Genomic DNA, 11,869 nt, shown 5'->3' on the forward strand with positions numbered 1-11,869 from the left:
AGTTTCTTCCAAAGGTGAAATGAGTTACAGTTCAATGTAATATTCCTACTCTATACCCCTAAATATTGCTGATACATCTGATACAGTAAAAATACAATTGAGTAGAAGATTCCAGGTTTATGAAATAGAAGACTTGGTGTTGGTCAGTAAAATTTTGATATTGACCTACTTAAAAATAATAGTACATGCATTTATCTCTGTTAGATTTATTTTGAAGACAGATAGAGTTTGTGATCTTCTTGGGAGAACAGAGAATGTAGGGGAACAATCTATAAATTTTCTATTGGCATCATTCTGAAAATGCTCCTAGCAGATACTCTACAAAATCTATTGCCAATCTATAAACCAAAGTGTGTCTCTGTTACAGGTTTTAATGTGCTTATCATATGGAAAAGAGTAATTTTTGAAACTTGTCAAGTGAATATATATGGTCAAAGAGGATGTTGATCTAGTTTGTGGACATAAAAAGCTGCATATTGGATGGACATCATGAGTTTGTTGTCTTCAGTCAGCCATGCTGTCACAGAATCTGAATGGTGAGCTCCACTTCTGTATTTTTAAGTCTAGTAATATGGTTAATGTTGTTTGTTGTTGTTGTTGTTTTGTTGGGGTTTTTTTGCTTTATTTTCTAAATCCCTGTAATTCAGACTGAAGAAGAACCAGATGTGGTGTGGTGTATGCACATTCTGCCATTTCTATTTAGTCATTAGATGAAAGGAATTACTTGAGGGTGTGAATACTGGCCATCTGATCTGCAAGGATTCTCACACAACTGTAGCAGACATGACTTAGAGTCAGAGGGAGTTCTGTCTGCACTTAGGAATGCTGACCTGGAGTTTCAGAATGGTTTTCTGCATTAGCTGAGGTGGTAGAGGTTGGCTTTAAGTCTTGCATGTGGCTCTTACATTTTGCAATATAATAATAGAATATGCTGAGTTGGAAGGGACCCATCAGGATCATCAACTCACCAGTGCTGTGTACAGGGGGAGGATTACATCCCTGCTCCTGCTGGCCACACTATTCCTGATACAAGCCAGGATGCCATTGGCCTTCCAGGCCACCTGGGCACACTGCTGACTCATGTTCAACTGGTACTCCTTGGTCCCTCTGCTGGGCTGCTCTCCAGCCACTCTTCCTCCAGCCTGTAGTGCTGCCTGGGGTTATTGTGGCCAAAGTGCTGGATCCTGCACTTTGTCCTGTTGAATTTCATGCCACTGCTTTTGGTCCATCAACCCAGCCTGCCCAGATTTTGCTGCAGCTTCTACCTACCCTCCAGCAGATCGACACTCCACCCCAGCTTGGTGTCACCTGTGAACTTACTGAGGGTGGACTCAATCCTCATTCACATCCAGGTCATCAATAAAGATGTTGAATAGACCTGGGCCCAGTACTGATCCCTAGGGGACACCACTGGTCACCAGATGCCAACTGGATGCAGCTCCATTCACCATCAACCTCTGGGCCTGGTCATCCAACCAGTTTTTAACCCAGCGAAGGGTGCACCTGTCCAAGCCATGGATTGTTAGCTTCTCCAGGAGGATGCTGTGGGAGACTATGTCAGAGGCCTTGCTGAAGTCAAGGTAGACCACATCCACAACCTTCCCCATATCCACTAGTTCAGTCACCCAGTCATAGAAGGTGATGACATTAGTCAGCCAGGAGCTTCCTTTCCTGAACCCATGTTGGCTGGACCTGATCTGGTTGTCTTCTACATGTTGCTTGATGGCACTCAGGATGATCTGTTCCATAATCTTGCCTGGCACCAAGGTCAGGCTGACAGGTTCCCCAGATCCTCCTTCTGGCCCTTCCTGTGGATGGGTGTCACACTGGCCAACCTCCAGTCATCTGGGACCTCCCCAGGCAGCCAGGACTGGTGATAAATGATTGAGAGCAACTTACCTAGTTCTTCTGCCAGCTCCCTCAGCACTCTAGGATGAATCCCATCCAGACCCATGGACTCGTTGGGATCTAAGTGGCACAGCAGGTCCATAACTACTTCCTCCTGGATTACAGAAGGGGGATTCACCTCCCCATCCCTGTTTATCAACTCAGGAGCCCAGTTGTCCTGAGGGTAGCTAGTTTGTTTTTTTTTTTAAAGACTGAGGCAAAGAAGACGTTAAGTACCTCAGCCTTTCCCTTGTCCTCCATTACTAAGTTTCCCCCCCTTATCCAATAAGGAATGAAGATTTTCCCTGACCCTCCTTTTGTTATTAATGTATTTATAAAAGCATTTTTTATTATCCTTTACAGAGATGGCTCATTTAAGCTCTAGCTGAGCTTTTGCATCTCTAATTCTCTTTCTACATGACCTTTCAATATTTTCAAATACTTCCTGATTCACCAGTCCCTTTTTCCAAAGTTGACACACTCTTTTTTTATTTCTGAGCTCTTGTAATAATTCCCTGCCCAACCAGGCTGGTCTTCCCTGCTGACTCCTTTTTCAGCACATAGGGACAGCCTGTCCCTGCACCTTCATCATTTGTTCTTAAAGTAATCCCAGTCTTCCTGGGCTCCTTTGTTTTTGAGAGCTGCTTCCCAAGGGACTCTCCTACCCAGCATCCTGAAGAGACCAAAGTCACCCCTCTGGAAGTCCAAGGTAGAAGTTTTGCTGATGACCCTCCTAACTTCACCACATATTGAAAATTCCATCATATCATGGTGCCTGTGCCCAAGACGACTTCCAACCACTACATATTCCATTGGCCCTTCCCTGTTCATGAACAGTAGGTCCAGCCTGGCACTACCCCTGGAAGGTTCACTTAACAGCTGTATCAGGAAGTTATCTTCCATACATTCCAGAAACCTGGACTTCTCCCTTTCTGCTTTGTTGTACTTCCAGCAGACATCTGGTAAGTTGAAGTCCCCCACAGGAACAAGGGCTAGTGAATGTGAGACATCTCCAAGTTGTTGAAAGAATTGAGTGTCTTTATCCTGGTTGGGTGGTCTGTAGCAGACTCCCACTAGGATATCAGCCTCATTGGCCTTCCCCTTTATCCTTACCCATATACATTCTGCCTTGCTGTGTCTTAACATTGAATTCTAGGCAGCCAAAGCACTTCTTAACATACAACACCACCCCACCACCTCTCGTCTTGCCTGTCCCTTCTAAAGAGCCTGTAGCCATCCACTCCAGCACTCCAACCATGCGAAGCATGGCACCATGTTTCCATGTTGGCAATTATATCCTGGTCTCCTTGGTGCACAGTAGCTTCTAACTCCTGTTGTTTATTTCACATGCTTTGGGTGTTGGCATATACACACTTGAGCCGTGGTACAGATATCTGGACCAATTGTGTGGTTACTAACCTACTAGTGAGCCCTATGTTTTTGTTCCCACATTTATTTCCATTTCCCACCTTGGGTGCGATGGCAGACTGGTGGCTGTCCTTAGGCTCATCTCTGGTGAGCCTGGTTTCATCCCCATCCCCATTCAGACTTAGTTTAGAGCCCTTTTGATGAGCTCTGCCAGCTCGTGCCTGAGGGTCCTTCTCCCCCTTCGGGTTAGGCTTCCCCACCTGTTGCCATGCCTGGTGTTCTCTTGGTCCATCCATGATGAAAAAAGCCAAAGTCTTATCTGCTGCACCAGTCCCAGAGCCAGGAGTTAATCTTCTGGCTCTTCTTGTTTATCCCCTCGTGAATCCCTGCTGCTGGTGGAATAGAGGAGACCACCTGTGCTGCCAAGCCCCTAACAGCTGTCCCAGGGCCCTGAAGTCTCTCTTCATTGCTCCTAGATTTCTGGTAGCTACCTCATCACTGCATATTTGGAATAACAGTAACGGGCAGTAGTCTAAGGGCCGAACAAGGGTGGGCAGCTCCCTCCGTATATCCGTAACCCTGGCTGCAGGGAGGCAGCTGAGCCTCCAAGAAGTGGGTCTGGCCTGCATATAGGGCCTTTGACTCCCTTTAGAAGTGAGTCACCTTGCTTATTTTCTTTGCTGCTTAAAACTAGAGTATAATAAGCTCATATTTATAACTAAACGCATTGTCTTGTTTTTTGTATTACCTTGAAATACAGAGTAAAATAAGTCTACTCTTTCTGTTGGCATCTGAGTCCTTTTTGTTGACCTCATGAACTGGCAAAACAGCAGAAATGAAGAGACTGGGTATTTTAAAGGACTAGACCTTTAATTTGTATTGTGTTTGTGATTTATTACGCTTGTGTAGTTTAAATGTATGTATTTTTAAAGAAAAAAATATTAAAAAAATATTTTTGTTCCATATATACCCATTTGTTTCATGACAGAGGTGGTTTTGAGATGGTAATCCATGTTAAAAAACGATCCTCACTGTATGCGACTAAAACTTGCTAGTCATTTTAATATAAGTGATTGGCATGATTTGTTTTAGGCATTGTAAATGTTATTGAATCAATAATAAAGATAATGAAAAATAATAAAAAACATGCTATGCTTAAATGAACTTTGTGAAATCCAAGGTGCCTATCTGTTTTAAGTTCCTGCTGGTGCATCTCTGGCACATCAATCTATTCTATCTAACCCCTTTTTCAAAGAGCAATAGTATGATGACAACTGCATGGCACAATTTCACTTCAGTGAATGTTTAGAAGTTTGAGCTCACTATCTGATAATTGTAATAAGGGAGCACTAAAACTTATAAGGAATACTCATGTTTTTTGAAAACATTCATATTTTGCAGCTTATGTAGTGCCAAGTGTGAGTCACAGTTACTACAAAATTGCAATGAATCAGAACTGGAGACTGCTGAAGATTTGAGAAGAAAACTCCGTCAAGCTAAAAAAGAAAAATTAGACTTAATAATTAAACACAATCATCAAGTAAGGACTATTTTATTTACTTCATTTTACTCCTGGGATAAATGTGATCTCATTTCATTAAAATAATACTCTCGAATGGTGTATCAAAAGCATAATCATTAGCTGAAAAAAAAAAACAAGCAAGGTGGCACTGTACAGATTTTCATACCTGTTCATAGGAACTCTTAGCATCTCTGCTGGCATTATTTATAGTTAAACTTGCACACAGAATTACCAAGGTTGGAAAAGACTTATAAGATCATCAAGTCCAGCCTATGACCTAACACCACCACATCAGCTAGACCATGGCGCTGAGTGCCACATCCAGCCTTTCCTTGGAACACATCCAGGGATGCTGCCTCCACCACTTCCCTGGGAAGTGCATTCCTATGTCTAATCACCCTCTCTGTGAGGAAGTACTTCCTAATATCCAACCTAAACCTCCCCTGGGGCCGCTTGAGGCTGTGCCCTCTTATCTTGTTGCTAGTTGCCTGGGAAAAGAGCCCAGCCCCCACCTGCCTACAGCCTCCCTTCAGGTAGTTGAAGACAGTGATAAGGTCCCCCCTGAGTTTCCCCTTCTCCAGGCTAAACAACCCCAGCTCTCTCAACCTGTCCCTATAAGACTTTCCCTCTAGTCCCTTCACCAGCCTTGTTGCTCTTCTCTGGACCTGCTCCAGCACTTCAATATTCTTCTTGAAGTGAGGGGCCCAGAATTGTACACAGTACTCCAGGTGAGGCCTCAGCAGTGCTGTGTACAGGGGGCACCAAATTTTTCTTCAGGGGATGAAGTCTCTGTCATGACCAGTAGTTTGTTAGGTAAAATTGCCTGGTGACACAAATAAATAAAAGTCATAGTTTGAATCTAGCCTCTTATGTACTTTTTTTTTCAGGGTGTTAGAGTATAATTTTAATTCTGAAATTTGTAAACCTAGCACACTGTTTCTGTGTATGTGCATATGAAATCCAGCTGAGGTATCCTTTAGTGATCTTGCAGTGTCTCAGCTTGTGCAAATTTGCAATTTTTAATAACTGTAACAATGTATAATGTACAAATAGGGTGATGCATTTGTCTGTAACTTCATACATGTTAATATGAACTTCATTCATAGGGAAATAATTTACTCACATTATGAAGGTTTTCTCTGATGCTGTTGTAGAAACTAGCATTGAAATGAAATAGTTGTAAGAAAGTACTTAATATTTCCTTTAGCTTGAATACTTGAATATCAGTTTTCACAGTAGTATATATAGGAAAAGTAGGCACTGAATCCAGCAGTAGTTTTAAGTGGCTTCAAATTTGTTGCTACTAGGAAGAATTCCTATGCTTGCTATTGCCAATTTGGCAGCTGATATCCTGGTTTAAACTCTGCTGGTGCAGAAGTGTTACTACTGCTACTACTAGAGGTAACAATTCTGCTCTTGGCAGTTTGCTAGGGCAGTTGATGTGGCTACTTGTTCATCTGTTTTGAGCTAATTCCATATCCAATTAATCAAGTTTGCATTCCATATCCATTTATTACTGGGTTGTACACCCAAATTAAGAGATTCCTGCTTCTCACACAGTGACTTGCTCTTGTGCTGGAGTTAATCAGTTTTATTTTCCATTGTCCCATCAGGTGTGGGGGCATTCTATAAAGTTGATACCTGGAATTATTTGTATTTTTAAAAAACCCCAAACAAACCACTTGTTACATTGAGATTTTGAAAGCTGGGTGTGCAAAAGGATCTTCAGTGTAATTTTGCTCTTGTGGTTTGCACCACAAAGTCATGTTGCTTTTTAGGTAGATAAACTCCTTGAGGTTTTTTTCCCCTATTCATTTACTGGTAGTTTCAGATAATGGAAGTGCGGAGATGTTTTTGAAGTCAATGGGCTACTTTGTAGAAGTTCTGAAGAGATACATACTTTACTTTCAACCTCCTTGTGTTGAAATAGCTTGAAACTGATTTTCTGCATCCAGTTTTTGGTAGCAATGACTAGGCTATGTTTCTTAATCTGGGTAAGATAAATTTTTGAAGTGTTTTACATTCTTTGTTAGTTGTCTGTTAAATTTAATAGCATTCTGTTTGACTTCTGAACATTATCGGACTGAATTTTAAGTCCATACATATATTTGTGAGTTATTACATGTCTGATAGTCTAGCATCCCAACTTTACTATTTTTCCAAGTGTTAAATGTAACGAAAGTCAGTTGCTGCACTTCTTCATTTGAGGTGCACATTGAAGACAACAGCATTATGACTTCTATTTTCTCAAGGTAGTGTCTTTTTGAAGAAATGGAGCTGTATGTTTAAGGTACATTAAATTAATGTAGGAATAGGAACAGTTTGCATAGAGAACAGTAAAAGTACTCAAAATCTGCTTAAATGTGCGTTTGCAAGGCCGTATTTAAAATTCCAGTGGAATTAGAATGCAGGTGTGAGTGCAATTCAAAGTGCAATTCATTGAAAATATTCTGTAGATGTATTTCTGTAATGTATTTTTTCAAAGGAGCGTTTTTGCCAGTTTTCTGAAACAAATTTGTTTTCTAGCTGTCCAGCTACGAAAGCCAGATTGTCAAATTACGGTTGGAATGTGAGAAAGGAGTCGTTGTTCGACAAAGTCTGGAGTATGATTTAGAAATTGCCAGGAGAGATGCTCGCCTGGAAATGTGTTCTGCAAAAGAGGAGCTAAGTGATGCAAAACACAAACTTGTAGAACTGCAAGGTAATTTTCAAAAAAGCAAACATGGAGCAAGGCTAAGTCGGTTTCAATTCAGGAAGAAAAGTGAGAAGCAGTTTTCTTCATGCTGTTTTTCCTGGGTGTCTCCCATCTTTCCTATCTCTTATCAATCTGCTTTTACAAACTCAGAAGAATTTACAAAACTCTTGCTGTTTTGTGTGAATTAAAACTAACTTGCTAAACCTGTCAACGCTTCTTCCTCTTGCCCCTTACCTTCTGTTGTTCCTTTTTCACTGCTGTCCCTATACAGAAGGTATACAGTCTATACCTATACAGTCATGGTGCCTCTCTCTGCATCCTGGTTATCACTATGTGCAGCAGTTCTTCCTCTTCCATTCCAAGGGAAAAAAAAACAACAAAAAAACCTTAAAAGTCCATTCTGCTTCTTTCTTTCATCTTTTCAAAGGTTTCAAGCTTTTAATTGCTAGGTCCAGTTTTTTTTTTCTTCTCATCAAACTTGTTTCTGTTTTTATAGGTAATGGAACATGTACATTGTTACAGTAGTATGTGGAAGGGAAGGTTTTTACCTAGATATATTTTTCCCTATGAATTGTATATTCAGAAACTCAGATTTTCTTGATCCTTCTCAACAGAGCTTTCTTATTCTTTCAAGTGAGGTTCATGCTAAGTTAGTATAATACCTTTTTAATCTAGTACAGGAAGTGCATTTGTGAGTTTTCTTAATTTTCAATATTCCATCAAGAATATAAAGCACTCCTCATGGAGATATTGCTCTTTCAAGAATGGAAGGAGACTTGGAAACTTCTAAGTAGTTAAAGTACCAGGTGTTTTTAAGATAACTAAAAAGCTGAACTTTTCACTCCTTTGGAGAACACAAAAAATACATACAAATTTATGGATTGCAAGCAGGAAGAAGGCATTGTTTTTTTGTCTTTGGAAATTAACCTTGTGATTGCAAGCTGAAGACTTGAACTGCTAGTTTCTCACTTAAAGAAATGTTATATTACTTTCTGTGAATGCTCACTTTACTGCTAGTCTGCTTGCCAATTCAGGTGTAGTGTGTATGTGTATTTTACAATACTTTACATCTCATTTTGTGATTCCCTTTATGATTTGGAAAACTCGTCGTCTGCTGTATCAATTGCAGGTGGTGGTGGTGGGTGCAGCTCTGCAGGGGAACTTGTGTGGGAGGAAGGAGGTCTGGGTTTGGTTGAAGCTGATCCTGTCCAGCTTCACAGTGGCCAAGCCTAGGCACTAGCATGCAAGGCACCTCTGCCAAAACATGTTTCAGAATGGGTAATAAATGCTGAGAGGAAGAAAGAGAAGACGACAAAAAAAAGAAATGCCAGGAGGGACGGGAGCAGAACAGCAGCCAGAGCAGGGACTGGGGCTGAAGCTGAAGTAGTGACTGCCCATGCAGGCACCAAGAGGCAGGACTCAAAATAGGCTACTGCTGATGGAGAATCTACAGCACAATGACCTAATGTAATGTGCAGTGCCACCTTTCGCCTCCCTGAAGGGACTAGGCTAATGTGTGGTGAGGAGAGTGGAGAACAGAAAGGGGATAGGCAAGTTTTTGCTGAGGCAACAGATGTTTTCCTAAATGTGTGTGTATGGTGTTAGTTTCTTTCCATACCAGAATCGGTAATTAGAAGTCTGTTAACTGACAGTAAATTACATTAGTTGAAATTGTTCAAGCAATTTTTTTTTTTTTTTCCTGTGAGAGGTTCCAAAAAAGTCAAATCATCATGGTGTTGCTCCCAAATCTTTGGCAGTTTATAACTTACCGCTTGTTTTCCCTAGTCACTTGGAGACTTCCTCACTTAGTCCTTGCTGTGACCCCAGCTTAGCTCCTCAGATAGAAGGCCTCGTTTCTGGCTTGTCCTCCTCCATATTTCCTCTAAATTATTTTTCTGCTGTTATCAGTGATGCTTGATTTTCTGCTCTCTGACAGTTCTCTCCCATCTTTGTGTCCACTGATTCTCTTTCATCTTAATGTATCTCTTCTCTTCATATTATGCTTTTCTGACTGGCAGGAAGTTTCAGAAAAGTGGGATGAATTTGAAATAAAAATCTGTTAGAAAATGGTGTTCACTTAAATGCCAATGTAGCTAGTTGTATTCAGCAAAATGAAAAGCAGATACAAAGTAATTTCATATGAAAATGAAAAATTTCAGATGTTTTTAAAATTAAGTGAAGTTCCTAGTCAAACTGATTAAATACGTAGGCATAGGTAGTGAAGTTTTCCATAGCATTTAAGCTTTTGCAGAAGAGTATATACAGTGTTCCCCTATCTCAGGACATCTGCTGGGCTGGCAATTAAAATCTCTTGAGAAGCAGTAAATTTCCTTGGAAAAACTAAACCTTTGCTTGCTAGCCCAACCTGTCTTAGGTTTTTCCTATAGTCCCTTTCATGGGGCAGGTGCCTATTTTTAGTGTAACTTAAATGGAGCTTAGAATTATTTGATACAGGAGGATATCTGTATCAAGTAGGCAATTGGAAATGAACTGGCCAGATGTTGTAGAAATCTGAAATAAAGTGTCCATGCTATACCGGTCTCACTTGAAAGAGTTATCACAAGTTTTTATTCTTTTCCAAGATAATAGTTTTAATTTATAAAAATATCAAGCATTTTTAAGTCATTTTGTGAAAGATGCTGTAGAAGCACAAAATTTGATTGATTGTTGCTTTGGAGTGAATCTGGTGCTGTCTGGTGGTGGAGGTGTTAATGTTCCAGTGTTCCACAGGATATCACAATACACAGAAGAACTGACAATCATCACACATTTTTTTACTGAACACGCTTTGCAGTGCTTACTTGTCTTCTTTCCTTCTGTTTTTCTGTAAACAATAGTATTAAATGAGGAACTTCAGCAGAAAGTGACGGAGACTGAGAAAACATTTCATATTGCTCAGCAGAAGTGGAAGGAACAGCAGCAAAGACTTGCAAGTGAGAAGGATTGTATCCGCAGAACTTTGAAGAGTGAAAATGAATTGCTTCTTAAGGAAAGAACCAACTTAGCAAGTGTTTTGCAGGTATGATGTATTAATAGTTGGAAAGTTGCATGAAATGATGACTAGAACTTTTTTGGTGCAGTGTGTGGTGGGTTAGGGTTTTTCTGGTTTAGGGAAAAATCCCCCGAATAGCTAAATACTGCAGAATATTTCTGAAGGATACAGCTTTACAAAGGCACACAGACTGTGTCACAGTCTTTCTTGCTTTGATAGAATGAGTTGTGGCTGATTTTCATAAACACCTAAATCAAGCTACTGGAGCACAGTGCTAGTTAGGCCCATTTGCACTGTTGTGCAAAGCTTGGTCAGTAAAATCAGGGACACCCAACACCTAACTTCTGACTCAATTTCCTTCTTGCGTCTCCCAGTTTGACATGCAATAGCCTGTGAGCATTAAAATAATTTGTATAACATGGAGTCTACACACTGTCTGGGAACACAGACAGTGACGGAATTTCCAGTTATGCGTGGTACATTATTCACTCCATGCCACATATGAAAAATGACGGGTTTTGGAAATTTTGCTGATTGGTTAGAAAAAAAAGCATTTAATACTGACAGATGGACTTATAATCTGTTATAGACTGTGGGGTTTTATTCTTTAGATAATTACTTTCATTGTATTTAATAAATAAAGTAATTGTCGAGGTTGAGTTGTGCTGATATGAATAAATCCCTTAGATGTTAAATATGTAAGAAATAATAAAAATGTGAATTTTTTACACTGTTTTATACAGTAAAGCCATTCTAAATTGAATTATGTTCCAAAGAAATCTAGTAGTATTACGATGCAGAAGTGCTGAGTTAACATACCCAACTTTTACCTTCTCCACGGGGACACAAACAATTACACAACTATAATTTAATAATTCTAATATTTTTAATTGACAGTTGAATTACCTTATATCTTAGGAATGCAATTATACCATCTGAGGAAAATCAAGAATGCTGTAGTTATCCTTTATGATTTTAAAGAAGTGTAGTGCAGAGGCTCTGTTGAGACTGATAGCCTTTTACTCAAGTGCATGATGTGTGCAGAGAACAGATTACTTCTGTGAGATTCACTTTCTTTTATTCAGTGGGCCTTTTTCTCAATATATTCTTATTTTCCTTTTTTATAGTCCCCTTTAAGCTGTGACAGACGTATCTCAGTTGATCTGGGCATTGGTCAAGCAGTGGAATATTAGTCCTGCTTTCTTTTCATCTAGTTGGCTCCAAGCCTGGGACAGTGCCAAACAGACTTCCCAAATGACACAAACCAATCCTTGCCTGGCAGCTAGTTAGACCAGTTCCAACAGCAAACCTACCTGTTTTACCACGTTGTGGTGCTGTTGGTCAGATTCTATGCAGCACCTGCAGGAGCATCAATTATTTAAAAAAAAAAAAAAAAAAAAAAAAA

The 11,869-nt window shown here is 40.1% G+C and overlaps 1 protein-coding gene across 1 annotated transcript in view; it reads left to right on the plus strand.

The window, feature by feature from the left end:
- Positions 1 to 480: 480 nt before the first annotated feature.
- CCDC171 (coiled-coil domain containing 171) overlaps positions 481 to 11,869 on the plus strand; it is a 144,349-nt gene continuing 132,960 nt past the window's right edge. The window contains exons 1-4 of the mRNA XM_010001935.1: positions 481 to 536; positions 4,657 to 4,795; positions 7,304 to 7,478; positions 10,310 to 10,491. Coding sequence (XP_010000237.1) covers positions 481 to 536; positions 4,657 to 4,795; positions 7,304 to 7,478; positions 10,310 to 10,491 — 552 coding nt within the window. The remainder of the gene's footprint in view (positions 537 to 4,656; positions 4,796 to 7,303; positions 7,479 to 10,309; positions 10,492 to 11,869) is intronic.

Source organism: Chaetura pelagica, unplaced genomic scaffold (assembly GCF_000747805.2).
Source record: "Chaetura pelagica isolate M959 unplaced genomic scaffold, ChaPel_1.0 scaffold345, whole genome shotgun sequence".
Classification (NCBI taxonomy): Eukaryota; Metazoa; Chordata; class Aves; order Apodiformes; family Apodidae; genus Chaetura; species Chaetura pelagica.